This window comes from Scyliorhinus canicula, chromosome 1, assembly GCF_902713615.1.
Source record: "Scyliorhinus canicula chromosome 1, sScyCan1.1, whole genome shotgun sequence".
NCBI classification, from domain to species: Eukaryota; Metazoa; Chordata; class Chondrichthyes; order Carcharhiniformes; family Scyliorhinidae; genus Scyliorhinus; species Scyliorhinus canicula.
In genome coordinates, this window is record NC_052146.1 from 103,674,812 (window position 1) to 103,702,686 (window position 27,875).

General features: G+C 43.1%; 1 protein-coding gene across 3 annotated transcripts in view; it reads left to right on the top strand.

The window, feature by feature from the left end:
• The window catches only part of rlf (RLF zinc finger), a 95,444-nt gene extending 67,640 nt beyond the window's left edge, over positions 1-27,804 (top strand). For all 3 annotated transcript variants that reach the window (XM_038796650.1, XM_038796659.1, XM_038796668.1), the window contains exons 4-8: positions 5,700-5,835; positions 16,324-16,526; positions 17,284-17,420; positions 20,564-20,705; positions 21,842-27,804. In XM_038796650.1, coding sequence (XP_038652578.1) covers positions 5,700-5,835; positions 16,324-16,526; positions 17,284-17,420; positions 20,564-20,705; positions 21,842-27,472 — 6,249 coding nt within the window. In that variant the 3' untranslated portion in view covers positions 27,473-27,804. The remainder of the gene's footprint in view (positions 1-5,699; positions 5,836-16,323; positions 16,527-17,283; positions 17,421-20,563; positions 20,706-21,841) is intronic.
• The last annotated feature ends 71 nt before the right edge of the window (positions 27,805-27,875 follow it).

Genomic DNA, 27,875 nt, shown 5'->3' on the forward strand with positions numbered 1-27,875 from the left:
TTGCCTTCCTAACTGCCAACTGAACCTGCATGTTAACCTTAAGAGAATCATGAACAAGAACCCCCAAGTCCCTTTGTGCTTCTGATTTCCTAAGCCTTTCCCCATTTAGAAAATAGTCTGTCTCCATTCCTGCTTCCAAAATGTGTAACCTCACACTTTTCCACATTGTATTCCATCTGCCAGTCCTTTGCCCACTCTGCTAGTTTCTCCAAGTCCTTCTGCAGCCCCCCCTGTTTCCTCAATACTACCTGTCCCTCTACAGATCTTTGTATAATCTGCAAATTTAGCAACAGTACCTCCAGTTCCTCCTTCCAGATCACTAAAGAAGGCTTGAACGCATAAGCTTCTGGCTTTTGCATATACTACCATATTGAGGCTGGAGTTCTGCAAATGTGAATGCGGAGCTTTTCCTTACAAAATCTTTTCATGAACTGATGAATTTTGCCCGGAGGGAAATGGTTGAGTTGCTTTTTGGCTTATCTGTTGAGCACTTTGCATACAGACTAAAAACAATAAAATTGGGGGTTGGAGTAAGGAAATATTTTTCCATTTATTTGTTTTGACAAATGTTGTACTGTCTCATTCATGCATCAGTTAATTCAGCAGATAGTAGTTATTATGCATAACTTGGCTAGGCGATGCAGAACAATTTCCCCAGGTTTGATCCCCCAACTATGATTTTGACCAAGGCAGTAGTCTTGGAACTGCAGTTGGATTTGATATCCCACTCTTGATTAAACTCATCTGGAAGTATAAATGTAAGGAGAGGACCTGGCTCGTTTGTGGTGCTTCCTAATGTCAAATGACTTATTGGCACTGTGCTAAAAGTCGCACACCAATAATCGGTGACAAAGCAGTCGGAAATCAATACATATGAAACTCTATACAGCATCTGCAGGTGGAGAGACAGATATTGGCAGAAATTGGCAGGAAAAGAGTGAGGAAATATTTTCCCAGAAATACTGTGTACCACAAACTATAGCTAAGCAGGCTGATCTTTTACACAGCATGCCTCCACTGTTACTGAAATTGTGCATGTTTTGTTTTAAGATTGAGAGATGATAGTTCTCAAAGCTTTTACTCAACTGAGTGGTTTTCAGACATGCCCCAGATCATTCTTTTCATTTTGTGGCCCAGAACATGTGTAATAAATGGAAAAATTGCTTCCACTTGAGAATATATTTGTTATGAGTAAAAGTTGTTCTGGGTCACGTATTGTTTTTGGAAAAACTGCGTGGACCAGATGGCAGATGTTTTCGCAGACATCTTTAACCTGTCCCTACTCTGCTCCGAGGTTCCCACCTGCTTCAAGAACATACATAGAACGTAGAGAAATACAGCACAGAACAGGCCCTTCAGCCCCGATGTTGTGCCAAACTTTTGTCCTAGGTTAATCATAGATTATCATAGAATTTTGGACACTAAGGGCAATTTATCATGGCCAATCCACCCAACCTGCACATCTTTGGACTGTGGGAGGAAAGCGGAGCACCCGGAGGAAACCCACGCGCGCACACGGGGAGGATGTGCAGACTCCACACAGACAATGACCCAAGCCGGAATCGAACCTGGGACCCTGGAGCTGTGAAGCAATTGTGCTATCCACAATGCTACCGTGCTGCCCTTAAAAACAAATTAATCTACACTCCATTATTCTACCCTAATCCATGTACCTATCCAATAGCCGCTTGAAGGTCCCTAACATTTCCGACTCAACTACTTCCACAGGCAGTGCATTCCACGCCCCCACTACTCTAGGTAAAGAACCTACCTCTGACATCCCCCCCTATATCTTCCACCATTTACCTTAAAATTTATGTCCCCTTGTAATGGTTTGTTCCACCCGGGCAAAAAGTCTCTGACTGTCTACTCCATCTATTCCCCTGATCTTCTTATAAACCTCTATCAAGTCGCCCCTCATCCTTCTCCGTTCTAATGAGAAAAGGCCGAGCACCCTCAACCTTTCCTCGTAAGACCTACTCTCCATTCCAGGCAACATCCTGGTAAATCTCCTTTGCACCTTTTCCAAAGCTTCCACATCCTTCCTAAAATGAGGTGACCAGAACTGCACACCGTACTCCAAATGTGGCTGTACCAAGGTTTTGTACAACTGCGTCATCACCTCACGGCTCTTAAATTCAATCCCTCTGCTAATGAACGCTAGCACACCATAGGCTTTCTTCACAGCTCTATCCACTTGAGTGGCAACTTTCAAAGATCTATGAACATAGACCCCAAGATCTCTCTGCTCCTCTACATTGCCAAGAACCCTACCGTTAACCCTGTATTCCGCATTCATATTTGTCCTTCCAAAATGGACAACATTACACTTGTCAGGGTTAAACTCCATCTGCCACTTCTCAGCCCAGCTCTGCATCCTATCTATGTCTCTTTGAAGCCGACAACAGCCCTCCTCACTATCCACAACTCCACCAATCTTCGTATCATCTGCAAATTTACTGACCCACCCTTCAACTCCCTCATCCAAGTCATTAATGAAAATCACAAACAGCAGAGGACCCAGAACTGATCCCTGTGGTACGCCACTGGTAACTGGGCTCCAGGCTGAATATTTGCCATCCACCTTCGGTTAGCCAGTTCGTTATCCAACTGGCCAAATTTCCCACTATCCCATGCCTCCTTACTTTCTGCATAAGCCTACCATGGGGAACCTTATCAAATGCCTCACTAAAATCCATGAATACTACATCCACTGCTTTACCTTCATCCACATGCTTGGTCACCTCCTCAAAGAAGTCAATAAGACTTGTACGGCAAGACCTACCCCTCACAAATCCGTGCTGACTATCCCTAATTAAGCAGTGTCTTTCCAGATGCTCAGAAATCCTATCCCTCAGTACCCTTTCCATTACTTTGCCTACCACCGAAGTAAGACTAACTGGCCTGTAATTCCCAGGGTTATCCCTATTCCCTTTTTTGAACAGGGGCACGACATTCACCACTCTCCAATCCCCTGGTACCATCCCTGTTGACAGTGAGAACGAAAAGATCATTGCCAACGGCTCTGCAATTTCATTTCTTGCTTCCCACAGAATCCTTGGATATATCCCGTCAGGCCCGGGGGACTTGTCTATCCTCAAGTTTTTCAAAATGCCCAACACATCTTCCTAACAAGTATCTCCTCGAGCTTACCAGCCTGTTTCACGCTGTCCTCTCCAACAATATGGCCCCTCTCGTTTGTAAATACTGAAGAAAAGTACTCGTTCAAGACCTCTCCTATCTCTTCAGACTCAATACACAATCTCCCGCTACTGTCCTTGATTGGACCTACCCTCGCTCTAGTCATTGTGTAAAAGGCCTTGGGGTTTTCCTTGATCCTACCCGCCAAAGATTTTTCATGCCCTCTCTTAGCTCTCCTAATCCCTTTCTTCAGTTCCCTCCTGGCTATCTTGTATCCCTCCAGCGCCCTGTCTGAACCTTGTTTCCTCAGCCTTACATAAGTCTCCTTCTTCCTCTTAACAAGACATTGAACCTCTCTTGTCAACCATGGTTCACTCACTCGACCAACTCTTCCCTGCCTGACGGACATACATATCAAAGACACGCAGTACCTGTTCCTTGAACAAGTTCCACATTTCACTTGTGTCCTTCCCTGACAGCCTATGTTCCCAACTTATGCACTTCAATTCCTGTCTGACAGCATTGTATTTACCCTTCCCCCAATTGTAAACCTTGCCCTGTTGCACACACCTATCCCTCTCCATTACTAAAGTGAAAGTCGCAGAATTGTGGTCACTACTTCCAAAATGCTCCCCCACTAACAAATCTATCACCTGCCCTGGTTCATTACCAAGTACCAAATCCAATATAGCCTCCCCTCTGGTCGGACAATCTACATACTTTGTTAGAAAAGCTTCCTGGACACACTGCACAAACACCACCCCATCCAAACTATTTGATCGAAAGAGTTTCTTTAAGACCGTCATCATACCGATGCCAAAGAAGAACCAGGCAACGTGCTTCAATGACTGCCGTCCCTGACATCAATCGTAATGAAGTGCTTCGAGAGGTTGGTCATGATGCGCATCAACGAAATGCTCCCAGGATGCCTAGATCCACTGCAATTTGCATACCACCACAACTGTTCCACAGCAGACGTCATCTCCCTGGCCCTACACTCATCCCTAGAACATCTCAACAACAAGGACTCCAACATCACGCTCCGTTTATTGACTGCACCTACGCCTTCAACACCATAATCCCAGCCAAGCTCATAGCAAAGTTCCAAAACCTTGGACTTGGCTCCTCACTGTGCAACTGGATCCTCAACTTTCTGACCCACAGACCACAATCAGTAAGAATAAACAACAACAACACCTCCACAATAGTCCTCAATACCGGGGCCCCACAAGGCTGCGTACTTAGCCCCTACTATACTCCCTGTACACACAGGACTGCCTGGCAAAATATGGTTCCAACTCCATCTGCAGGTTTGCTGAGGCCATGACCATAGTGGGTTGGATCTCGAATAAGGACGAGTCAGCATACAGGAGGGAGATAGAGAACCTAGTGGAGTGGTGCAACGACAACAATCTATCGCTCAATGTCAGCAAAACTAAAGAGCTGGGTCATTGACTTCAGGAAGCAAAGTAATGTACACACCCCTGTCTGTATCAACAGAGCTGAGGTCGAGATGGTCAAATTCCTGGGAGTACACATCGCAAAAAATCTGCCCTGGTCCACCCACGTTAATGCTACCACCAAGAAAGCACAACAGCGCCTGTACTTCCTCATGAAACTAAGGAAATTCGGCATGTCCACACTGACTCTTATCAACTTTTACAGATGCTTTATAGAAAGCATCCTATCTGGCTGCATCACAGCCTGGTATGGCAACTACTCTGCCCAAGACTGCAAGAAACCACAGAGTCGTGAACACGGCCCAGTCCATCACACGAACCTGCCTCCCATCCATTGACTCCCACTGCCTTGGGAAAGCGGGCAGCATACTCTAAGACCCCTTTCACCCGGCTTACTCACTCTTCCAACCTCTTCCATCGGGCAGAAGATACAAAATTAAATTTGATTTGATTTATTACTGTCACATGTATTAGTACACAGTGAAAAGTATTGTTTTTTGAATGTTATGCAGACAACGCATACCGTACATGGGGAAGGAAGGAGAGACTACAGAATGTAATGTTACAGTCATAGCTAGGGTGTAGAGAAAAGATCAACTTAATACGAGGTAGGTCCATACAGAAGTCTGATGGCAGTAGGGAAGAAGCTGTTCTTGAATCGGTTGGTACATGACCACAAACTTCTGACCTTCAAAAGTCTGAGAACACGCACGAACAGATTCAAAAACAGCTTCCCCGCTGTTACCAAACTCCTAAAAGACCCTCTTATTGATTGACCTGATTAATACTACACTCCTGTATGCTTCGTCTGATGCCGGTGTCTATGTATTTACATTGTGGAACTTTGTGTTGCCATTTTATGTATTTTCTTTTTGTTTTATTTTCATGTACTAAATGATCTGTTTCAGTTGCTCGCCGAAAAGTACCTCGGTACACGTGACAATAAAATCCAAATGTTCACTGTTAGGATTGACTCTTGCAGTCTGGTTGTAATTCACTCATGAATTGCTGACCTTGCTGACACAGTAAAAGCAAGCAACATGCACCTATTCAGCGTCTTGAATCTGTACTTTTAAATTGTCACTGTCTTTTTGACAGGATTCTCACAATGCATTGCTGGAATTTGGACATAATGAACTGCAGGCACTTGTTGCTATCACTAGAGAGGGTGGTGCTTGGGAAAACCCAGTCCTACAATGCATTCTGTCCAAGCAACCGACAGAGACACCAGAAGGTAAGCAATAATTTAGCTTCACAATGATTTTCTTTACACGACAATCCTTTTAAATCATTCTGCATGCAGGTTGAAATTGCACGAGAAATATGGGAGTGGTTTATAGGCCCTAACAGTAGCCACACTAAGCCGGTATACAGGAAGAAAAAATGGGCACTTGTGAGAAAGTTACAGTGGTGCTATTAATCTACATATAAATTGGACAAATCAGATTGGCAACGGTAACCTGGATAATGAATTCATCGTTTTTTTTCGGGGCAGTTTCTAAGAACAGCATATTTTCTCACCAACCACAGTCCAGGCTGTACCAGATCCTGTAATGTGCAAGGAGATGGGATTCATTTATGACTTCATTATGAAGGCACCCCTTGGTAGCAATGATCCAATTTGATTGCATTTCACATTCAGTTTGAGGGAGAGGGGAGTGGATCAAAGCCTAGTGTTTTAAACATGGTATTAAGACGGAGCTGGGGGCAGCACGGTAGCACAGTGGTTAGCACTGCTGCCTCACTGCGCCGAAGTCCCAGGTTCGATCCCGGCTCTGGGTCATTGTCCATGGAGTTTGCATATTCTCCCCGTCTTTGTGTGGGTTTTGCTCCCACAACCCAATGATGTGCAGCGTAGGTGGATTGGACACGTTAAATTGCCCCTTAATTGGAAAAAAAATAATTGGATGCTCCAAAGTTTTTTTAAAAATGAAGACAAATCTGGCTAAACTGATCTGGGAAATTAGATTAAGAGATGGGTCAGGTGACTGTGCCCCTGGGGTGGGTGAGGGTGACTGTGCCCCTGGGGTGGGGGAGGGTGACTGTGCCCCTGGGGAGGGTGACTGTGTCCCTGGGGAGGGTGAGGGTGACTGCACCCTTGGGGAGGGTGGTTGAGCCCCTGGGGTGACTGACTGACCTCCCCACCCTTCATGTATCTCCGCGGTTGCCATGAATGATTGTGAACTTCCTCAGCTGTAATAAAGATGTGAGCTGGCGGAGATTCTGTTGTTAATCCAAGCCTGTTGTTACTGAACGTAAAAAAAAAAAGAGATGGGTCAGTAGAAATACAGTGGCTGCCACTTAAGGAGATGGTTCATCATACTCAAAGATGGATACTAGTGAGAAGGAAAGATTCAAGGTAAGGACACACCATCTGTGGCTTTTAAAAAAAAATTAAAGATAATATCTAGTTGAAAGAAAAAGCATGTAATGTTCAAAGATCAGGTCACAAGATTTGGACAGAATGTAAAGAACAGCAGAGAATGACTAAAAGATTAAGGGGGGAGAAAGCTAGCTTGAAATATAAAAATAAATATTAAGAGTTTCTGTAGGTATTTACAAAAGAAAAGAGGTCCTCTAGAGATTGTTCGAGTCCTTCCTATTGATTGTCCTCTGTTCCCATTTATTGTTATTTTAAAATAAGATCTAATTTCACATGTGTTGCGACTGACTCCCGATCAGGTGGGGCTGGAATTGACTGCGCATAGCCCAGGAGGTCATGCCACAAGCGAGAATGGAGAATTAATGGAAAATGATGAAATGGTGGATGAATCGAACAGAGATTTTAATCTGTCTTCACTGTAGAGGATAGTAACAATCTCCAGCAATAATTGTGAATCAGAAGATGAAAGGAGGGAAAACAATTACGATCCCGGGGAAAGGGTATTTAGAAAATTATTAGAACTAAACGTTGCTGAGATCCAGATCCTGATGGACTTCAGTCTTAAAAGAAGTGGCTGCTGAGATAGCAGAAGGATTGGTTTTAATTTTCAAAAACTCCTTAGATGCTGTAACGGTCCCATCAGATTAGAAAATAGTGATTGTGACTCTTCAATAAAGGAAAGGGACAAAAAGCAGGGAGTTACAGGCCAGTTATCTTAACGTCTGTCTTGTTGAAATTGCTGAAATATATTTTTTAGGAGTTTATAGCAAGACACTTGGAAAATCTCAATACGACACAAAGAGTCAAGATGAATTTGTGAAAGGGAAATCATGTTTGACTAATTTATTGGAGTCCTTTGAGGAAGTAACAAGCAATGTGGATAAAGGGATGTGGTGTACGTGGGTTTCCAGAAGGCTGTTGACAAGGTGTCACGTCAACGGTTACTAGACAAAATAACAGCTTATGGTGTTGGGGGTAACATATTAGCATGGATTAGTTAGTTAACAGGAAATGGGAAGAGACACAAATGAGCAATTTTCAGGTTGGCAAGTTGTGATGAGCGAGTGCCACAGGAATCAGTGCTTGGGCCTCAACTATTTACAGTTTACCAGACCCTTATCTGGCGTCTCAAAATCCGGAAGGACCAAGAGCCAGGTCCTGCCCAGGAAACAACAGTCCCCATCAAGCATTGTTTTCTATCACATCAGGTCATGGCAAGCTCATTCCTTGCTCTTTGGTGAGGCAGTGGCATAGTGGTATTGTCGCTGGGCTAATAATCTAGTGAGCCAGGGTAATGCTCTGGGGACCTGGGTTCGGATCCCACCATGGCAGATAGTGAAATTTGAATTCAATAAAAATCTGGAAATAGAAGTCTAAAGATGACCATGAAACTGTAGTCGATTGTTGTAAAAACCCATCTGGTTAACTAATTTCATTCAGGGAAGGAAATCTGCCATCCTTACTTGGTCTGGCCGACATGTGACTCCAGACCCACAGCAATGCGGTGGATTTTTAAATGCCCTCAGGGGTGAATGCCCTCGGGGGTGGTAATAAAGGCTGGCCCAGCCAGCGACGCTCATATCCATGAATGAATTTTTTTTAAGGATCCAGGATTAATGGCTGAAACTAGCCTGGTTGGCCCTGAGATTCCTTTCCCTGCACATCAATGACTTGGATGAAGGGACCGAATATATGGTTGTTAAAGATGGGTAAGGAAGTAAATTGTGAAGAGAGCATTAGTGTACAAAGAGACTTTGATTAAAGGGAAGCACGGTGGCACAGTGGTTAGCACTGCTGCTTCACTGCGCCAAGGACCCAGGTTTGATCCCGGACCCAGGTCACTGTCCGTGTGGAGTTTGGACGTTCTCCCTGTATCTGTGCGGGTCTCACCCCCACAGCCCAAAGATGGGCAGGGTAGGTGGATTCATCACGCTAAATGGCCCCTTAATTGGAAAATAATAATTGGATGCTCTAAATTTATTTCTCCACGTTGGCAGGAAAAGCAGAATATCTAATTTGGAGGGAGATTACAGAACCCAGTGGTGCTGAGGGATCTGGGTGTTCCGGTACATGAATCCGGAAACGTTAGCATACAGGTACATGATTAGGAAGACAAATGGAATATTATTGTTTAATGCAAAGGGAATGGAATATAAAAGTAAGGATGTTTTGCCACAGTTGCCTGAAATTATTTCTAGCCTCCTGTGATGACAATTTGAAGATGTTTGGAAAACTGGATTATAAATGTTAGGGGAAAGAGTTAAATGCCTAGATTAGGGTGTTTGACTGCAGTTGTCATGTTTTTTTTTATTCCGTTTGCAGAGCCTGGGTGGTTTTAGCAGCCAGCAAGTGAAATTGACACAGGAATGTGTTTCAGTCTGGGCTAATGCACTGTGGATTGATTGGGGAGATCCCTGTGGAGTTAATGTGCGTTTGCAGCATGCAGCGATAATGTATTCTCCAGCTTGAGGCGATAAGTTAATTGCTAGGTGGAGTTCAGAGAGGCAGTGAGTTTGGAGAAGAAGCATAGAGGGAGGAGCTAAGTTCTAATCTGCCTGATTCTTGAGTCCACAATTCTTTCTAAGTAGGATAGTTTTACAAAAAAGGAACATTTTAAAGCAGAACAATCTTGTCTGAAGACGAGGAAAAGACTGAAACAGCTTAGTTGAATCAGTTATTTGAAGACATTCAGCTCGAGTCTGAAGGGGTTCAATTGGAGCTAAATCTGTTTTATAAAGCAAGTATTACTTTATGCCCTGCTAATTTTACGATGGATAAAGAGCCGTTTTGTTTCTTGTTTAATGGAAATTGTATAGTTGTGTGGAGGGGTAATTGCAAGCTGTTCTTTTCAGGTGTGAAGGTAAAAGTTTAATATTGTATTCATAAACTTTTGTTTGAGACATACCAACACCCTATTTTGTTTTGATGCAATCACTCCTGGAGTGAATCTCTCTGCACAGTCTTAAAATAAACTTAACTATTGGGGTTTTGGTCCTAGCCACTGCTGGGGTCTGGTCTGGGATTGTAATACTGCGCACTATTTTGGTCCCCTTACAAAGAAAGGATGAGGGCGGCACGGTGGTGCAGTGGTTAGCACTGCTGCCTCATGGCACCGAGGAACCCGATTCGATCCCGGCCCCGGGTCACTGTCCGTGTGGAGTTTGCGCATTCTCCCCGTGTCTTTGTGGGTCTCACTCCCACAACCCAAAATAAGTGCAAGGTAGGTGGATTGGCCATGTTAAATTGCCCCTTAATTGGGAAAAAAAGAATTGGATGCTCTAAATTTATTTAAAGCAATGAAGAAAGGGTATAAATGTGGTTTATCTCATGAGGAAAGGCTGCATAGGATGGGCTTGTATTCTTCGTAGTTTAGAAGAATGAGAGGTCACCTCAACACAAGACCCCGAGGGGATTTGCCCAGGATGTTTTCCCTTTTGGGAGAGACTAGAACTAGCGGGCATAATTTAAAAATAATGGGTCTCCCATTTAAGATGAAGATCAGAAGAAATGTTTGCTCTGAGGACTGTGAATCTTGCAACCCTGTTCTCCAGAGAACGAAGGAGGCAGAGTCATATGTTTTTAAGGCAGAGGGAGACAAATTCTTCATTAACAAGGGAGTCAAACATTATTTGGGCAGATGGAACGAGGAGTCAAGGCCATAATCAGATCAGCTATAACCTTGCTAAATGGTGAAACAAGTTTGAGGGGCCGAATAACCTACTCCTGATCCTAATTGTGTGGAAGTTCGTATAAATCTAAATAGCTACTATACACACTGATATGAAACACATCCATATTGTGGTAATTCATTCTCTGAAATACTGGGCAGTATTCAGTAAATATTTTATAGCAACATTATAATTACTGTAAAGATAATTCTGCTGAAAATGCTCATTGATCATCTGGCTCATGCTTGACATATTCTGCCTCACCATTGTCAAAATAACTGCAATTATGGGACAGACTTGTGTCTTCACCGGTGATCAGACTGGACAGCAGGCCACTGGAGGATGTTAGCAAATTTTGCTATCTTTGATCTACAGTGATAGAAAACCTCTCTCGGCTAAGACATTGGAAAGGCAGCCAGCGATCTTTGCTGATGAGCAAAACAGGCATGCAAAAAACAACTAACTTGGCCCTCAGCAAATTACTGCAGGGCAGAGACCTAGACAAATTGCAGCTGGCAAGAACAGAGACTCGATAACTTTGTGTCAATTACATGTCCTTTGGTGACTTTGTCTTTCCATGTGACACAATGAAGCAGCCCTTTCTAGGGCAAGCATGCTAGTAATAAAGTGCAAAAGGCTTCACTCGTCTCATATTGTGCACAGGATGGAAAGTGGCCGCAGTCCCAGGGGTATACTATAAGGGGAGGTAGCCCATCTCAAGCAACCAGCAGGCTCCTAAAGCTCCGTTTCAAGGATTCTATCAAAAGAAATTTGGAAGTCCTTGATGTCAATCACGGTAAATAAGAAAATAGCTGATGATGGATGCAAATTGTGACACCAGTCTGCAGGAGCTTTCCACCACAATGTCCAAATGCTGCCCAGCAACCAAGTGCCAGCAGAGATCATCCTGCACCACCAGCAAGGGACAACTTCATGTCTGACACTTGTGGCAGACTTTGTCTTTCCAGAATTGACTTATTTCGCTGTCAAAAGAGCAGCAGATGATCTGATCTGAAGTTCTGAGGCTGCGATCCCATCGTCTTTCACAAAAAGAAAGATGCCAACCTCTAATTGAGAATGCATGCGAGGATTGAATTGATACCTATGGAATGTTAGATTGGAAATTTAACTACCTCTGATATTCCAAATCTGAACTTTGAAAAAGTTAATCTTTGGTAGCTTCTGTGACTAATGAGGAATCAAAAAGTAAATCAGTAGAGGCAGACGGCATGGCTATGGTGTATTTTGCACCTGCCTTCACTAAGCAGCAGTAAAGGAGGATGCAGTTTAACAACATTGGATAGGAGTAAGATAATTAGAAAGGAGATACTAAAAAAGTTGGCAGGCTCAAAGTAGAAAAGGCACCTAGTCTGCACGGGATACATCCTAGGTTACTGAGGGAAGTAAGAGTAGAAGTCATAGATGATGCTTTAAAACCAAAAAAGTAGAAGATCATGTCTGAGCAACTTGAATCGAAGAGGTGACCAGTTGTGTAGATGAGGTCAATGCATTTGACGTAGCTAGGCTTTTGATAAGGTCCCACGTGGGAGACTGATAGCAAAGGTAAGAGCCCGTGTGATTCAAGGAAACTTGGCAAATTGGATCCAGAGTAGAGGAAGCAGAGGGTGAAGGTTGTTATTATATCCAAAAGGTTAAGTGGGGTTCTGTAGATAGGGTGGGGGCATTGGCCTAAACCGGGTTCTCTTTCGGATTGTCGGTGTAGACTCAATGGGCCGAATGGCCTCCTTCCGTGCTGTAGGGATTCTCTGATTCTATGAGCTACTGAGGTAACTACTGACTATATTGTCTTTAATGTGTAAGCAATTGTGTGGCAGATTTGTAAACCTGCAGGATATGAGAGAAGATCCATTTGCCTTTATATGAAGAATAACATTTCAGGCATATTTTGTTGTTTTGCAGCACAGCAACACAGTGGGTAGCACTGTTGCTTCACAGCTCCAGGTTCGATACCCGGCTTGGGTCATTGTCTGCACGTTTTCCCTGTGTCTGCGTGGGTTTCCTCCGGGTGCTCCAGTTTCCTCCCACAAGTCCCTAAAGATGTGCTGTTAGGTAATTTGGACATTCTAAATTATCCCTCAATGTACCCAAACAGGCGCCAGAATGTGGCGACTAGGGGCTTTTCGCAGTAACTTCATTGCAGTGTTAATGTCGGCCTACTTGTGACAATAAAGATTATTGTTAAATATTATTATTATTATTGTTATTAAAAGGAACTGTTTTCTGGTATGGTTTTAGCACTTGTGTAGCTAGTACAATGGACCTCTAGTTTACAGGAACAGTGATTTTCTTTCTGGAAGGATAGTGAAGTAAAGCTACGGTTTGATTAGATTTTACTTAACCTCTTTTATATTGTATAACTGACTGGAATGCTCAGATAAATGGCGCGGTTTGTTTTCCACTGAACAGTTTCTTTCCAAAGCATTGCGACTATTATCAATCTTCTCAACTTCAGCCTCGATGCAGGAACTCCTTACGGTTGTGCACTAGCCTCAACCATCTACAGCTGCTTCATCAGCGACCTTCCTTCCATCATAAGGTCAGAAGTGGGGATGTTTGCAAATGATTGCACAATATTAAGTGCCATTCGCAGCTCCTCCTACTGAAGCGGTCCATGTCCAAATGCAGCAAGATCTGGACAACATCCAAGCTTGGGCTGATAAGTGCCAAGTAACATCTGTGCCAGGCAATGACCCTATCAACATCCTAGGGATTACCATTGACCAGAAACTGAACTGAACTAGCTAGAATAATCTTTATTAGAGTCACAAGTAGGCTTCCATAGCGTTGCAATGATGTTACTGTGAAATCCCCTAATTGCCGCACTCCGGTCCCTGTTCAGCTACATTGAGGGAGAATTTAGAATGTCCAATTCACCTAATCATGTCTTTCGGGACTCGTGGGAGGAAACCGGAGCGCCCGGAGGAAACCCACGCAGACATAATGAGAACGTGCAGACTCCACACAGACAGTGACCCAAGCCGGGAATCGAACCCGGGACCCTGGCTCTGTGAAGCAACAGTGCTAACCACTGTGGTACCACGCCACCCATATAAATACTGTGGCTACAAGAGAAGGTCAAAGGCTAGGAATCCTGTGGCAAGAAGCTCACCGTCTGACTTCCCAAAGCATGTCCATCGACAAGGCACAAGTCAGGATTGTAATGGAATACTCTCCACTTGCCTGGTTGGTGCAGCTCCAGAACACGCGACACTCGAGAAACTTGAGGCCACCAGGGGAAAGCAGCCGCTTGATTGGCAACCCATCCATAAGCACTCACTCCCTTCACCACCGAAACAGTATCAGCTGTGTACCATTTGCAAGATGCACTACAGAAATTCACTGAGGTTCCTTAGGCCTTCCAAACCCATGACCACTACCATCTAGAAGGACAGCAAACATATGGGAACACCGCCAACTGGAGGTTTCCCTCCAAGCCACTCGCTTTCTTGATTTGGAACTATATTTCATTCTTTCACTATCGCTGGGTCAGAATCCATGAACACCCTCCCTAACATCACAGTGGATGTACCTACACCACATGGACTGCAGTGGTTTATGAAAGCAGCTCACTATCCCCTTCTCGGGCAATAAGTTCTGGCCTAGCCAGTGATGCCCAAACCCCAGGAATACATTTTTAAAAATTGTGTTACAAAAGGTTGCGATAGATCACTGGTCTGAAGGAGAGTTTTGAGACGAGTAACGGTGGTATCTTGGGCTAGATGCTTATTTTCTCATTGGGTGTATCTGTCTAGGCCAGCACTTATTTTTTTTATTTTTATTTTAAATTTAAAGTACCCAATTCATTTTTTTTCCAATTAAGGGATGATTTAGTGTGGCCAATCCACCTACCCTGCACATCTTTGGGTTGTGGGGGTTAGACACACACATAACGAGAGAATGTGCATATTCCACACAGTGACCTGCAGCCAGGATCAAACCTGGATTCCCAGTGCTGTGAGGCAGCAGTGTTAACCACGGCACCTTGGCCAGTACTTATTGCCATTTCCTAGTTCTCCTTCAATAGGTGGTGGTGATCTGTCATCTTGACCCGCTCCAGTCCCTGAGGTGCAAGTACACCCACCGTGTTGTTAGGGAGGGAATTCTGGGATTTTGACTTGGTGACAGTGAGGGAACGGTGATCTCATTCCAAGTCAGGATGGTGAATGACTTTGAGGGGAACCTCCAGGTTGTGGTGTTCCCAGGTATCTTCTGCTCTTGACCTTCTAGATGGTAGTGGTCATGGGTTTAGTTAGTGTTTCCTAAGGAACCTTGGTGAGTCCCTGCAGTGCAGCTTTTAGATGGTACACATGGATGCCACTTTTCATCAGAGATGGTGGGGTTGAATGTTTGTGGAAGGGGGAGCAATCAAGCAGGCTGCTTTGTCATGAATGGTGTTGAGCTTCTTGATTGTTGTTGGAGCTGCACTCATCCAGGCAAGTGGAGTATATTGCATAGAACTTGTGATTTGTGGATGGTGGACATGCTTTGGGGAGTCAGGTGAGTTATCGCCATAGGATTCCTAGCCTTTGACCTGCTCTGTTAGCCGCGATAATAATATGGCTGGTCCAGTTCAGTATGTGGTCAATGGTGACGCCCAGGATGTTACCAGTGGGGAATTCAGCATTGATGATGCCATTGAATGTCAAGGACAATGGTCAGATCGTCACTTGTAGGAGATGGTCATTGCCTAGTACTTGTGTGGCACAAATGTTATATGGTATTTGTCAGCCCAAACCTGCATATTGTCCAGGTGTTGCTGCATTTGGATATGGATTGCTTCACTATCTGAGTAGCTGCAAATGGTGCTGGACATTGTGCAGTCATCTGCAAACGTCCCCACTTGTGACCTTATGATGGAAGGAAGGTCATTGATGAAGCAGCTGGAGATGGTCGGGCCTAGGATACTACCCTGGTATCCTGGAACTGAGATGATTGACTTCTAACCTCCATAACCATCTTCCGTTGTGCCACGTATGACTCCAACCAATAGGGAGTTTTCACCCCTCAGAGAAATAAAGATGTAGGGAGGAAGTCAGAAATAATAACCCAAATGAAAAAATGTCTTTCAGAAAAAATAAGCAAGTAGATAGAAAAACTTTGGCCTCTGAGTGGAATAATTCTACTGGAAATTATCTTCTACCAGTAATCAGTTAGTGCATGTATGGAACAAGGGCTGTCCTTTTGCATAACTACAAACTCTACTATTCAAAAAAACTTTTTTAAAAAACGATTTAGCTCAACATTTGTTTTTATTGATCCAGCAGAAACCTTGTAACTATTTTTGAGATTGATGTGGGATGTAAGTTATTGACACACACAAGCTTGTTGGGGTGTTGCAGCTGAACATCCTTCTTGCTTTTCAAGCTGCAGTCTTTGAACGAAGCAACAAAAAATTTCAGCTAATAGAACTGAAAGTTAATTCAAGCCAGAAATGGTTGTTTAATCATATTTTGGGGTGGTACCCATCAGGATTTGGTAGATTGCAGAACAGAAGCCATTCGGAAAGACTTACGTTTCTCAAGTCTGGATGCTAAACATGATATTTGTAATCTAGCTCCTGATGTGCATCATTGTTTTACCTCATGCCAAGGTCAAGTATGCTTCATTCAAGGTATAGATTATAACCTGACCATCTTTTCTGTTCATATAGTAAACAATTACTTGATCCAAGAGGGGCCTGCGTTCCTTGAGATACGCATTAAACATCTGATGAAGACAGATCACAAGTCTGATGCAACACTGCTTGCAAAGTGTTGTGCAGAAAATTCTGAAATTAACAGCAAAGGTGCTTTTCGGCAAATCTACCTCACTTGTCTCTGCACTATGGGACCCAATGAGGAAGCAGCAAAAGAGGTAAAATGAAATCTGTATCTGATTACGAGTACCACCAGAGAAGAATTTGTTTTAAAATTGGATCTTCCCGTTCTGTGTGGTTTATCACTACAGCAGGGAAATTAGGTCCCCACTATAATCATTACATTTTCACACAAATAATAGATTAATTAGGTAAATGGTTAAAATATAACACATGTGATATGACCGTCCAGGCATGAGGGATTCCACTCACTGGTGGCAGTTCAGATAGAGCCTACAAGCTTGGCCTCTGGTCTCACATTCCAGAGTTGTAAGACAAAAGAAATTTGAACTTTCCAGGTTTGAAAGATTCCTGATAGATGTATCTAACACGATAGCACATAGAAAAGCTGAGTCTAGAGCTTGACTTCAAACTAGAGCACATAATAAGAAAAAATTGAAATCCATGCAAGGCAATTTTAGGACAGATAATCACGACATTCTCAAAAGTAAAACAGACTTCAGACAGACTAGTGGGGGCAAATAATAAAAGAGTAATTTTAGGAACTCATTGTCTGGAATTGAAGGGTTTTTCGAGAACATTGCTTGAATGAGCTTCCTCATCTGTCTTCTAATCAAATGTATTTAGAGAATGACACAACGAACTTTCAACATTAATAACTGACATTTTTGACAGCATTTGGAGATTGTCTGTTTTGGTTTTCTAGAAAGGGTTTAGATTGAACTTGAGTTAATCTGTCCAAATTGGAATTGCAAAGATTAACCATTCTGATATCTGAAACTTTGTTTCTGATAGATTGCACATGTTGATTGCAAAGAAGTACTGGATATTATTTGTAACTTGGAGTCTGATGGCCAGGATAATGCTGCCTTTGTCCTGTGTACAACGTTCCTTACCCATCAACTGCAGCAAGAGAGTGTATACTGCTCTTGGTAAGTTTTAGTTTGTTAGTGCTTTACATATTCAATGTCGCAGATGCATGTATGTGGGCATTTTTGTTCACACTTGTTGAGCAGTATTGTACTGCGATTTTAGCATGATGTAATAAGTATTTCACTGCCTAGCATGTTAAGTGCTTGTTTCCATTGTCTTTTCAATTGTTTCACTATTGCATATCTGCTGGTTTTTGAAAATTGTTCATGGGATATGGGCGTCACCGACTAGGCCAGCATTTGTTGCCCATCCCTAATTGTTCTTGAGGCTGGTGGTAAACCCCCTTCTTCGAGCGCTGCAGCCATGTGTTGTAGGAATGCCCCCAGTGCTGTGAGGAAGGGAGTTTCTGACCCAGCAACAGTGAAGTTAGAGGGGAGTTTTGTCAATTTGCAAGTGTATTTGTAAATTGACTAAATTACGTACTTGTGTGTTTTAATCTCTACTTTGAAACTGTAACTGTAGCTTATTGTCTGTTGATATTTTCCTCCTCTCCTAAAGGTGTAAATTACATGCTAGGATTTTGTTGTATGAGTGGCCTCTAGTTTTTTACCTTACTTGCTTTGGTGCACTTTTGAGTCAAGATTGATAGAGGATCAGTGGCATATTCGCCATGCGTAGCATCATAGTGAATTTTGATCCTATCCCCAACTGATGTCTGCTATCCAGATGCAGTGAGAACCCAAGTTGACCTTGCCTCACCCTAACGCAGGGAACCGTGATCCAAATGTAGTGACTGAGTTGTTGTCATTGTTTTTTTTTGTAATATATTTTTATTCTCCATTTTCACATTTTCTTCAAAATTTTCACCCCACCAACAAGCAGTGAAATGTAACAAATACAAAGTCAATTCCCTGATTAACAACAATGATCCCATCCTCCCACCACCCAAACAACGATCCATCTGACAATATAAGCATCAAATAAAACAAACCCTCCCACGGTGGGACAAACAAAGGAGAGAAAAAAAAGAAAAAGGAATCCGGAATCGCCTCTGGTCACTGTTGACCTATAGAATCCCCCCCCCCCCCCCCCAACATTCAATGCCATCCAATCCCCGAAAGTGTACCGTAAATGACACCCATGCATTGCAAGCCCTCCCCGCCGACTCCTCTCCACTTCCTCTTACAAAACTCCCCCCCCGCCAACCTCTGTTCCTTCCCCCCCAAATTTCCACCCCGGCCAGACTCATCGGAACCTGTTCTGCCGGGCTCCGATGGCCGCAGCCGCGCCCCCCCCCCCCCCCACCACCACCTCGCTCCCGTTCACTGGCTGGCTTAAACCGGCCAGCGTGGAGGCCCCCCGCCCGGGTCTTTTTCCCCCTTGCCCGGTCCCAGAAAAACCAAGAAATCCCCTTTAGCACACAAACCCTGCATACACACCCAAAGAACCATCATTGCAAGCGCAAGTCCCATCTCTTCCCTTGTCCCAAGTATATACAACGTTAGCTCATAAATGAAATGAAAATTGCTTATTGTCACAAGTAGGTTTCAATTAAGTTACTGTGAAAAGCCCCTAGTCGCCACATTCCGGCGCCTGTTCGGGGAGGCTGGTACGGGAATTGAACCGTGCTGCTGGCCTTCCTTGGTCTGCTTTCAAAGCCAGCGATTTAGCCCAGTGTGCTAAACCAGCCACATGAGGCTACATCAATACATGACCATTCCTCAATTCAGCCACAGTCCTTATACCTTCGCAAACTCCTCCGCTGCTTCTGCCGTCCCGAAATAAAAGTCCTTGGATTTGTAGGTCACCCTCAACTTAGCTGGATATACTATGCCGCACTGCACCTTGCCGATGTACAGTGCTTTCTTCACCTGGCTGAAGGCAGCCCGTCTCCTCGCCAGCTCCACTGTAAAGTCCTGATATATGCGTACACCAGCTCCAGCCCACTGCACCACCCGCTCCTGCATTGCCCAGCACAGGACCTTCTCCTTCACACTGTATCTACAAAAACAGAGTCACTACTCTGGTGGCTCACTCTCCTTTGGCACAGGCCTCCACGACCGATGAGCCCAATCCAGTTCATATTGGGAGGGATCATCTCCCTCCCCCAACAGCTTCGCCAACATCGTGGCAAAGTACTCAGTTGGCCTCGGGCCTTACACTCCTTCGGGAAGACCCACAATCCTCAGATTCTGGCGCCTGGATCTGTTTTCCAAGTCGTCCATTTTGGCTCACAAATCCTTGTTGATGTCTATCACCTTCCACATCTCCTGCCCCATCGAGGTAATTTGACCACTGCTGCAATAATGTCTCTTCCGCTTCCTTCAGCGCCTCGCCTTGCCTCCCGTACCTCCGCCACTGCGCTCAATACCGCCGCCTTCACCGGGGCAATCGCCTCCTCCACCAGTATTTTCAATACCGCCCCCACCTCCTTCCTCATCACCTCCATGTGCTTTGTGAACTGCCCTTCGAGTTCCGCGGCCATCACCTTAGTCATTTCTTCAGTCGTGGGCAATGCGGCCTTCCCTGGTGCCCCAGCCTCCACTTTTCTTGCCGTCCCCGAGGTGACTTTACCACTCCGTGAGGGAGTTTCTGCTGCTTTTTTCATGGCCGTTTTTTACTTGTTTTTGACATTTCCCTTCACTGTGCCTTCTCCCTGCTTTTGCCGCCTCGGTTGCCCCTGGGACCGGGCGTTAAACACCGAAAATGCCGTTCCCGAACGGGAGCCCTCCAATGTGCGGCTGCCTCCCGCCCTCCGTCACCGGAAATCCCGAGTTGTTGCCGTTGTTATGATTAGTTATCTCAGTACAAGCCAGAAACTAAAGCTGATGTCATTTGATCTGATTGTTTAAGCTTCTTACTTGGGGTAGATTTATTAAACCATTGGAGGAGTTAACCAGAATTGTTTTGTGATGTTAATTTATGTTTTGAGTTATATTTTGGTTCCTGTTCAAAAATATGTAGTCATCGTGGATCAAAATTTGTAACAGTTAAACAGGTGCCCTCTATAGCTACGTGTGGGTTTCTTTCTGTGCATGGTCTAGCTGGTGCAAACCCCATGCGAGACAAACTATTTTTGGCTGCAGGTTGTGATTGTGACAGAATGGGATCAGATTATACTGACACTTTTAAAAACCATTTCTGGATTTAATCTGGACAGGTGCTTGAACAAAAAATCATTTTTATTTCCTTTTCCATAAAGGGAACTCACTCTGTTTTGGAGCAAGTTGCAGCGGAGAATGGATCCCTCTTTGGATTCTTTCCTAGAGCGCTGTCGGCAGCTTGGTATTATTGCAAGAACTGTGTACCACATATTCTTCCTTATAAAAGTTATCCAGTCTGAAGTAAGTAACCAGTTGACCACTTGGAATTGTAAAAATTATTCCAAAATATTAGCTTTCATAATGCTTTTTCGTATAGTGATGCCTGTATGTATTTTAAGTTACACTGAAAATTAACTTGCTTTAGTTCTTGCCAGATTTACTTCAGAAAAAATATTAAGACTCAAATCATTTGTCAATTGTAGTATTAGAATTTTTCTGTAGCCATTGTTGCTCTTTTTTGACTTTATGAATTTGAAATTGGATATAGATTAGCATGATCTGCCTTGACCCAAAATCTTTCTACTATTGTTAACTACAATGCCATCTTAAATTCAATATTAGTGCACACCCGGCCTGTCCAGCGACCAACCACCTTTATAAAATCAAGCGACATGCTCTTAGCTATACCATATCCTGAGGCTGAATTAAAGCTATATGGGCTTGAGATGGCTAAAGCAGTTGCAATGATATTCCATAGTCAACTTTTGTGATACCATGAAAAGATTTTCCTAGCCAGTAGATGACTTTAACCCATTTCAAAGTACATCTGTGTGTGTTTTATGCGAATAAATTCCAAAAACTGTCTCTGTTAATCGTATTTTCTTTGAGGAAATACTTTCCTTTTAGTGTTCTAATTTTATAAGTTCTGCCCCCTTCAGTTTCACCATGTCACTTGCAAGTACACCAGTTTTGCTCTCATTCCTACCCATGCCTCAAAGGTTTACACGATCCAGCTTTTCCTTTGCAGAGTTTCTTCCAAGTTGAGTGGGTGAATTCCTAGACACTGGTTTCAAGATATACAGTGTTGGTGCACCAATATGTTGAACAGTCCCTCAGACTCTTGATTTAAGTGCTGTATGTAAGAAAACTATAAGAGCCTGTATGTTATCACAAGCATCTGCTAAGGAGATCAACAGGTTAACCTCTCTTAATACTGTTATGTAGAAAAACATGGTGCTTTTTCTTCAAGTGAAGGACTATTACCTCTTAATCACTGCCAAAATCAGAGTCGCATATAGATAATTGGCATATTCTTGACTCTTCCACAATATTGTTTTTTAATTGTATTTTAGTTGGTGTTATCAAGAAACCATAAAATGGTACACATTCCTATAGATACTAAAGAGAGAAACTTTTTTTTCTGTTTTGTTTCACAGGCAGAAGGAGCTGGTCTCCCCGTTTCTATTGAACTGTGTGTAGGAGCCCTTCGTATTCAGTCTAATGAAAATGCAGAGACTAAGATTTCCATTTGTAAAACCATTGCATGTTTGATGCCAGATGACCTTGAAGTCCGACGTGCTTGTCAACTCACTCAGTTCCTGCTGGAACCCACAGTGGATGCATACCGTGAAGTGGAAAAGCTGTATAAGCAGCCTGATCAAAAATATGATGAAGAAAATGGCCCTATTCCCAATTCATTACACTGTGAACTTTTGTTGGTTTTAAAATCCCACTGGCCTTTTGATCCAGAGTTTTGGGATTGGAAAACTCTAAAGCGTCATTGTCGGGGGCATCTGGGAGAACATGCTGCTGCTATTTCAGAAGATGAACTCAGTGAAGATGAATTGGATGGTAATGAACTCTTTGATCAGATGAGCAAAATCCCAGAGACAATGAATGATGGAAGAGAGAAAGATGGAGAAAGTTTTTGCAAAAAGAAAGAAAAGGTGATGTCCGAGAGGTATTATAGATGGCTTCAAAATATGTTCTTCTGCGTGCTGTGCAAGAAAGATTATGTTGTAGCGAGAATCGTACATCATGCAAAGACGCACATTAGAGATGGAATATTTTCCTGCCCTGTATGTGCAAAAAAATTTAAGAAAAAGGAGCAGTTTACCCCGCATGTAAAGGAACACATAAAGAAACCGAAGAGGGAGAAAAAACTGAAAAAGAAAGCAGAAGCAGATGTAAAATCTTTGTTACCTGCATTAAATGTGAGTCCACCTCCTAAGCAACAACTCCCCGTAGATGAAGTAAAAGTATTGATTAAAAAAGAGGTTGAGGAAAATGACTACATAATCTTCAGCGGAACTGACTTGGTGGAAGAAGGACAAGGTGATGTGTCCAAACCTGAAGTGGATGAAACTGCTGTGTCACAGTGGACAGAAAGTTATCCCTGTCCGGGGACAGATTGCTTGAGGTCATTTAAATACTACAAAAATCTCACAGCCCATTTGAAAAATGATCACCTGGACAATGATGAGAACGTAAAGCACTTCCTTGAAATGAATAACAGAAAGGCACTGTGTAAATACTGCCGGCGCCATTTTGTCAGTGACTACCATCTTAAAGCCCATTTAAAGGTACACTCTGGATTGGAGCCCTATATTTGCATTCAGATGGACTGCAATGCAAGCTTTCAGGCCTTTGCTGACCTGGTGAAACACAGGAAACAACATAAAGAGTTCCGATCCAAATGTATGTTTAAAGGTTGCAACAAGGTTTTCAGTGGATCATGCTTGTTGTATCACCATGAAGCTCAGCATTACAGGGAAGCAGCCTATTCCTGCAATTTATCTGGTTGTAAGAAATTCTATTTTTCGAAAAGCGAATTTCAAAATCACCTGCAAACACATGGTATAACGAGTCTGGAAGATTTTAAGGCCAAATTTCTGAAAAAAGAGAGTGACACCACAGAAGATCTGGTCAATTATGATCCTAAGCTTATGACGGCAGAGGAGAAACTTCAACCCAATAGTTCCACAGAAAATGCAGATGAGAAATTGAATGAAATTGCAGGAAGATCTTCAGGAAGTTGCAGCTATTCTCTGCCGCAAGATGTGGTAAAAAAGGAAAAAGAAGCACAGTATAGTCCAGGTGGTTCTTATTACCCAGAGGTGCAAGGCACTGATGGAGCAGATTCCGTTTTTGTCAACAAGAGTGGATCTGGAAATAGCAATCTGCAGAGTGTTTATTCTGAAAATCTGCTTGTCCCTTTAGAAAAGTTGGCATCATTTAAAGAGCTAAGTGACATTGAGGATATGATGAAAGCAGCTACCCTTCATCCAGAACTTAACCGGAGCCTGACTAAGCACAAAATCACAACTGGGGCTAGAGGTAGCTTGACGGCATTAAATAAACTTGCTTGTGGGATAGAGGACTGTATTATGATGTATGCCTTGACAAAGGATCTGAAGAAGCACATTAAAATAGCTCATCCAAACTACTACAAGGCTAAGAAACGAATTGGTAAACACAGCAGAGGTGTTATGAAAGGTTCTGCACCCAATCAAGTCAAAGGTAAAACTGAATTAGTACAACAGGTGCCACCACGGTCGTCATTGCAGGGAGAGGAAGGCGAGTCGGGTTCTCCTGCGATTGATAAACTTTGTAGAAATAAAAATGTGTTGCTCAAAGCTAGAGCCAAGAAGCCCAAGAACAACAGAAATGCCAAGTGGCCTGCTATTTTTAAGGATAATAAGTTTGTGTGCTCGAGGTGCTTCAAAGAATTTTCGAACCCCAAATCACTTGGTGGCCATCTGGCTCGCAAAATAAAATGCCCATTACTTGCTGAGAATAGTGCAGAGATCACTCCTGTGAAGAGCTATGTAAAACAGCCTCCAAATGTTGCCAGTTGCACTCCTATTGTGCCAACTTTGGAAGAACTTGAAAGGGCTCTGCAAAAGCTACAGTTAGATAAATCTGAAACACTTAGAAATGAAGTGATGGTGTGCACTTCCACTTTATCTCCACCACCTTCAGCAGAGCTTCCCCCTACATCGATCCCCACCAGCGATGCTTCTGTTTCCACATCGTCAGGTAATGATTCCCAATTACAGCCACATTCTCATGAGCTCTTCCAAAATGATTCTTCTAAAGAGGACTCTGGAATCATTAAGCCATTCGTCTGTGACCATGAAGGATGTGCCTTTAAGGCAATGACCAAAGATGGCCTCATCAACCATTATGTTAAAACTCACAAGTACTCTAAAGACAAGGTTCTTCAGTTAAGCAGGTTTCAACTCAGGTTTGCACCTTTCAAATGCCACATCTGCCTAAGAACATTTACAAGAAAAACAAATCTTAGAACGCACTATAAACAAATGCACAGATTCAGTAAAGAGGACATGCTGAAAGGAAAGTTTTCCTACATAAACTGTGTTTCTGTTCCTAGCAATACAAATCCACAGCTGAATGTGCCAAATATTCTGATTAAAACTGAGAATGACAGTCCGCACCTGACTGAAGAGAATTTGAGCAGTGCTCAGGATGTCGCTGAAAGGCTGAGTTTGTCTGAGAATGCTGAGCCTATTAAGACAGAAGAGGATTGCCTTTACCCCATGAGTGTTTCTTACCAGACAACAAACTTTAATTTATTTGGGGACGATGAACATGCTCAGTTTGGCCCAGTGAGTGGAAATTGGCGCCAAACAGGAAGTGATTCAGAGAATACAATGAATGAATCCATCACTACTGAAAGGGAATGTTCTGAATCCACAGAATCTTTAAAGTCTGAAGAGATGCGTTTGAACGGCAGCATGGAATCTAGTATGATGCCAGATAGTGCAGACGATTCTGAATCCAAGGAAGAAGGTAGAGGGAGCAGAAGAATTGGTGCTAAAAGTAATTTGTGCTACATCTTGAATAAATACCACAAACCTTATCACTGCATTCATAAGGGCTGTTCTGCGGCTTTCACTGGCCAGCCAAATTTGATACGCCATTACCAAACTGTACATCAGTACAACCGGGAGCAAATGTGTTTAGAAGAAGATCAAGGGAATGCCAAGAAAGACAATACCAAAGTGAAAAAAATCTTTAAGTGCAAATTTGAAGGATGCACCAAACGCTTCCAATATCCTCGAGTGCTTCTGAGACACTACAGTGAGATTCACAAGCTCGCAGGTAGTGAAACTGGAAAGTATGCTTGTAACCAGCCAGACTGTCTAGCTTCCTTTAATGTATATAGCAGCCTTAGACGGCACCTGCAACAAGCTCATGAGATAAATCTTGAAGTCAGAAGGGAAACCCCAGGTGATTTACAATTTAAATGCAGTATAGATGGTTGCAGCCGAACTTACACAATCCGTTCCAGCTACCTACGCCATGTCCAAAGACAGCACAAAGCCCACTATAAGTCAATATTACTGAGGCCGCGCAAGAACTTTCAGTATGATTATAACCCTGACTTGGAAAGATGCGTCCACAACCACCTTATTGATGGTGCCGCACACAGCTCTGCTTCTATGGTCGAACCTGATAAGCTATTTAGACAGGAACATCTCACTGACGAAGACAGTTGTGGCTCTGCACTATTGGGTGAGTCTAACCTGGGACAAATCCATGCAGAGCGTCTTACTGATGAAGGCAGCAGTGATTCTGAATCCGAGGATGAGCCTGATTATGAAACATACCAGAAGCATCTTGACTCGTATGGTTCAGCACTAAAGCATGAGTCTAACTTTGAAAGCCGTAACAGTGGAGGTCTTGACGGCAAAACATATAGAAAAGAGTCAGAATTAGAGTCCGATTTAGAAAAGAGTATTACTGAACATCATTCTGATGACACAAGTGACTCGGCAACACAGGAGGAACACTCTGAGAGAAATGAATCTTGTCTGACCTTGGACGGTTCCCTTGTGGATGATTCTGAAAAAGATTCACGAAAATCAGTCAGATGTTGTGATTTCTTGCTCAAGAGTAGAGACCATGGATTTTCAATGTGCAAAGCGGAGGTTTTGAGGGATCAATTTCCATGCATGGTCGATGACTGTCAAACAGTTGTCCTGAGTCGGCGCAGTATTTTGAGACACTACAAGATACAGCACAAGATCGCCCCTAAATACATTGAGCAGAACTTGAACACTCTCCTGGTGTGCAAAAAATACTCTGATCCTTCGCGCAGTGGAAAATTGGGATCTGATTCACGGAAGGTTCCCAAAAACCTGGTCTCTGAGCAAACCGAGGAAACTCCAGGTTGCAGTGTCCTTAGGCAACAAAATGGAGAAACACCTTTGAAAACTGAGTTTAAAATTGAACCTGAGCAAATTGGAACAGGTCAACAATTGCATAACTGCAGCGTGGGAAATGATGCTGTTTGCAACAGTGGAAATGTTCTGTTTCCTGGGAAAACTGTAAGTAGCAATTCTGCAAACAAAGGTCCAAGCTTCAAAGAAAATGATGCAAATCAGGCTTTTCTACCTAAAAATGGAGGAGTAATTACAAATTTAGCAAAACAAAGTGCAAACCAGAATGGATCGCTGTTCGCTAAATTAAAGCATCCTTTGAAAAGAAAATCTGAAATGGAGGGACAGTCACAGAGAACAAATTCGACTTTGACACAGGGCTCACTCTTTGGCACAAGAGATGGTCAGCAGAAACCGTTTGACTTGACCACATATAAGCCTATAGGCTTTGAAGCCTCATTTCTGAAGTTTATTCAAGAAAGTGAAGACACTGAGAATGACGTTGATGAAACGTGGCATTGGGAACCACCGAAACGCTGCAAAAAGTATACTTCACAAAAGAGGGAGTCAGCAGTTAACACTGGATTGAAAGAATCGACAATGGAAAACTGCGATGAGTACAGTGCAGACTGTGACAAAAATGACTCTGTGCATAACAGTTTTCCAGCAATTGAGCCTCTAATTTCCCCGGGGCCATCTCCATCTTTGGAGAACTTGCGAACAATATTGGATAAGGCACTCACAGACTGTGGAGATCTTGCCTTAAAGCAACTTCATTTTCTTCGCCCAGTAGTCGTCCTTGAAAGATCTGAGTTTTCCACTCCCCTAATCGAACTGTTTCCAACAAAAAAGAGTGATGAACTCTGTGTGGGAAGTTCATAGAACTATGTGTATTTTGCGAACTGAAATCACTATACTGTAACCTATATCGAGTGGTGAAAGCAGTGCTGCAGAGAATAAAAAGTGAATACACCTGGAACTTCCATTTGGGAAACAAAACCTTGGTTTGTTCTGGTTTTTGTGCATGATTGTGTGTGTGTGTATATGGAACAAGTATTTAGGGTACTTATTGGGGATTAGTTCTTACTGAAAGAACTTGACTTGAATGTGCACGTACAGGTGCTCTTCTGTAATATATTGTACACTACATCTCCTTTATGTATGGGTTTTGAGATAGTACACACTGTCAATTAAATGGCAATTTTTCACAAAAACATTGTATTGATGGATTTGTACTATAAATTGTATTGATGCTTACGGGGGTGGGGGGGGGGAATACGGTTTT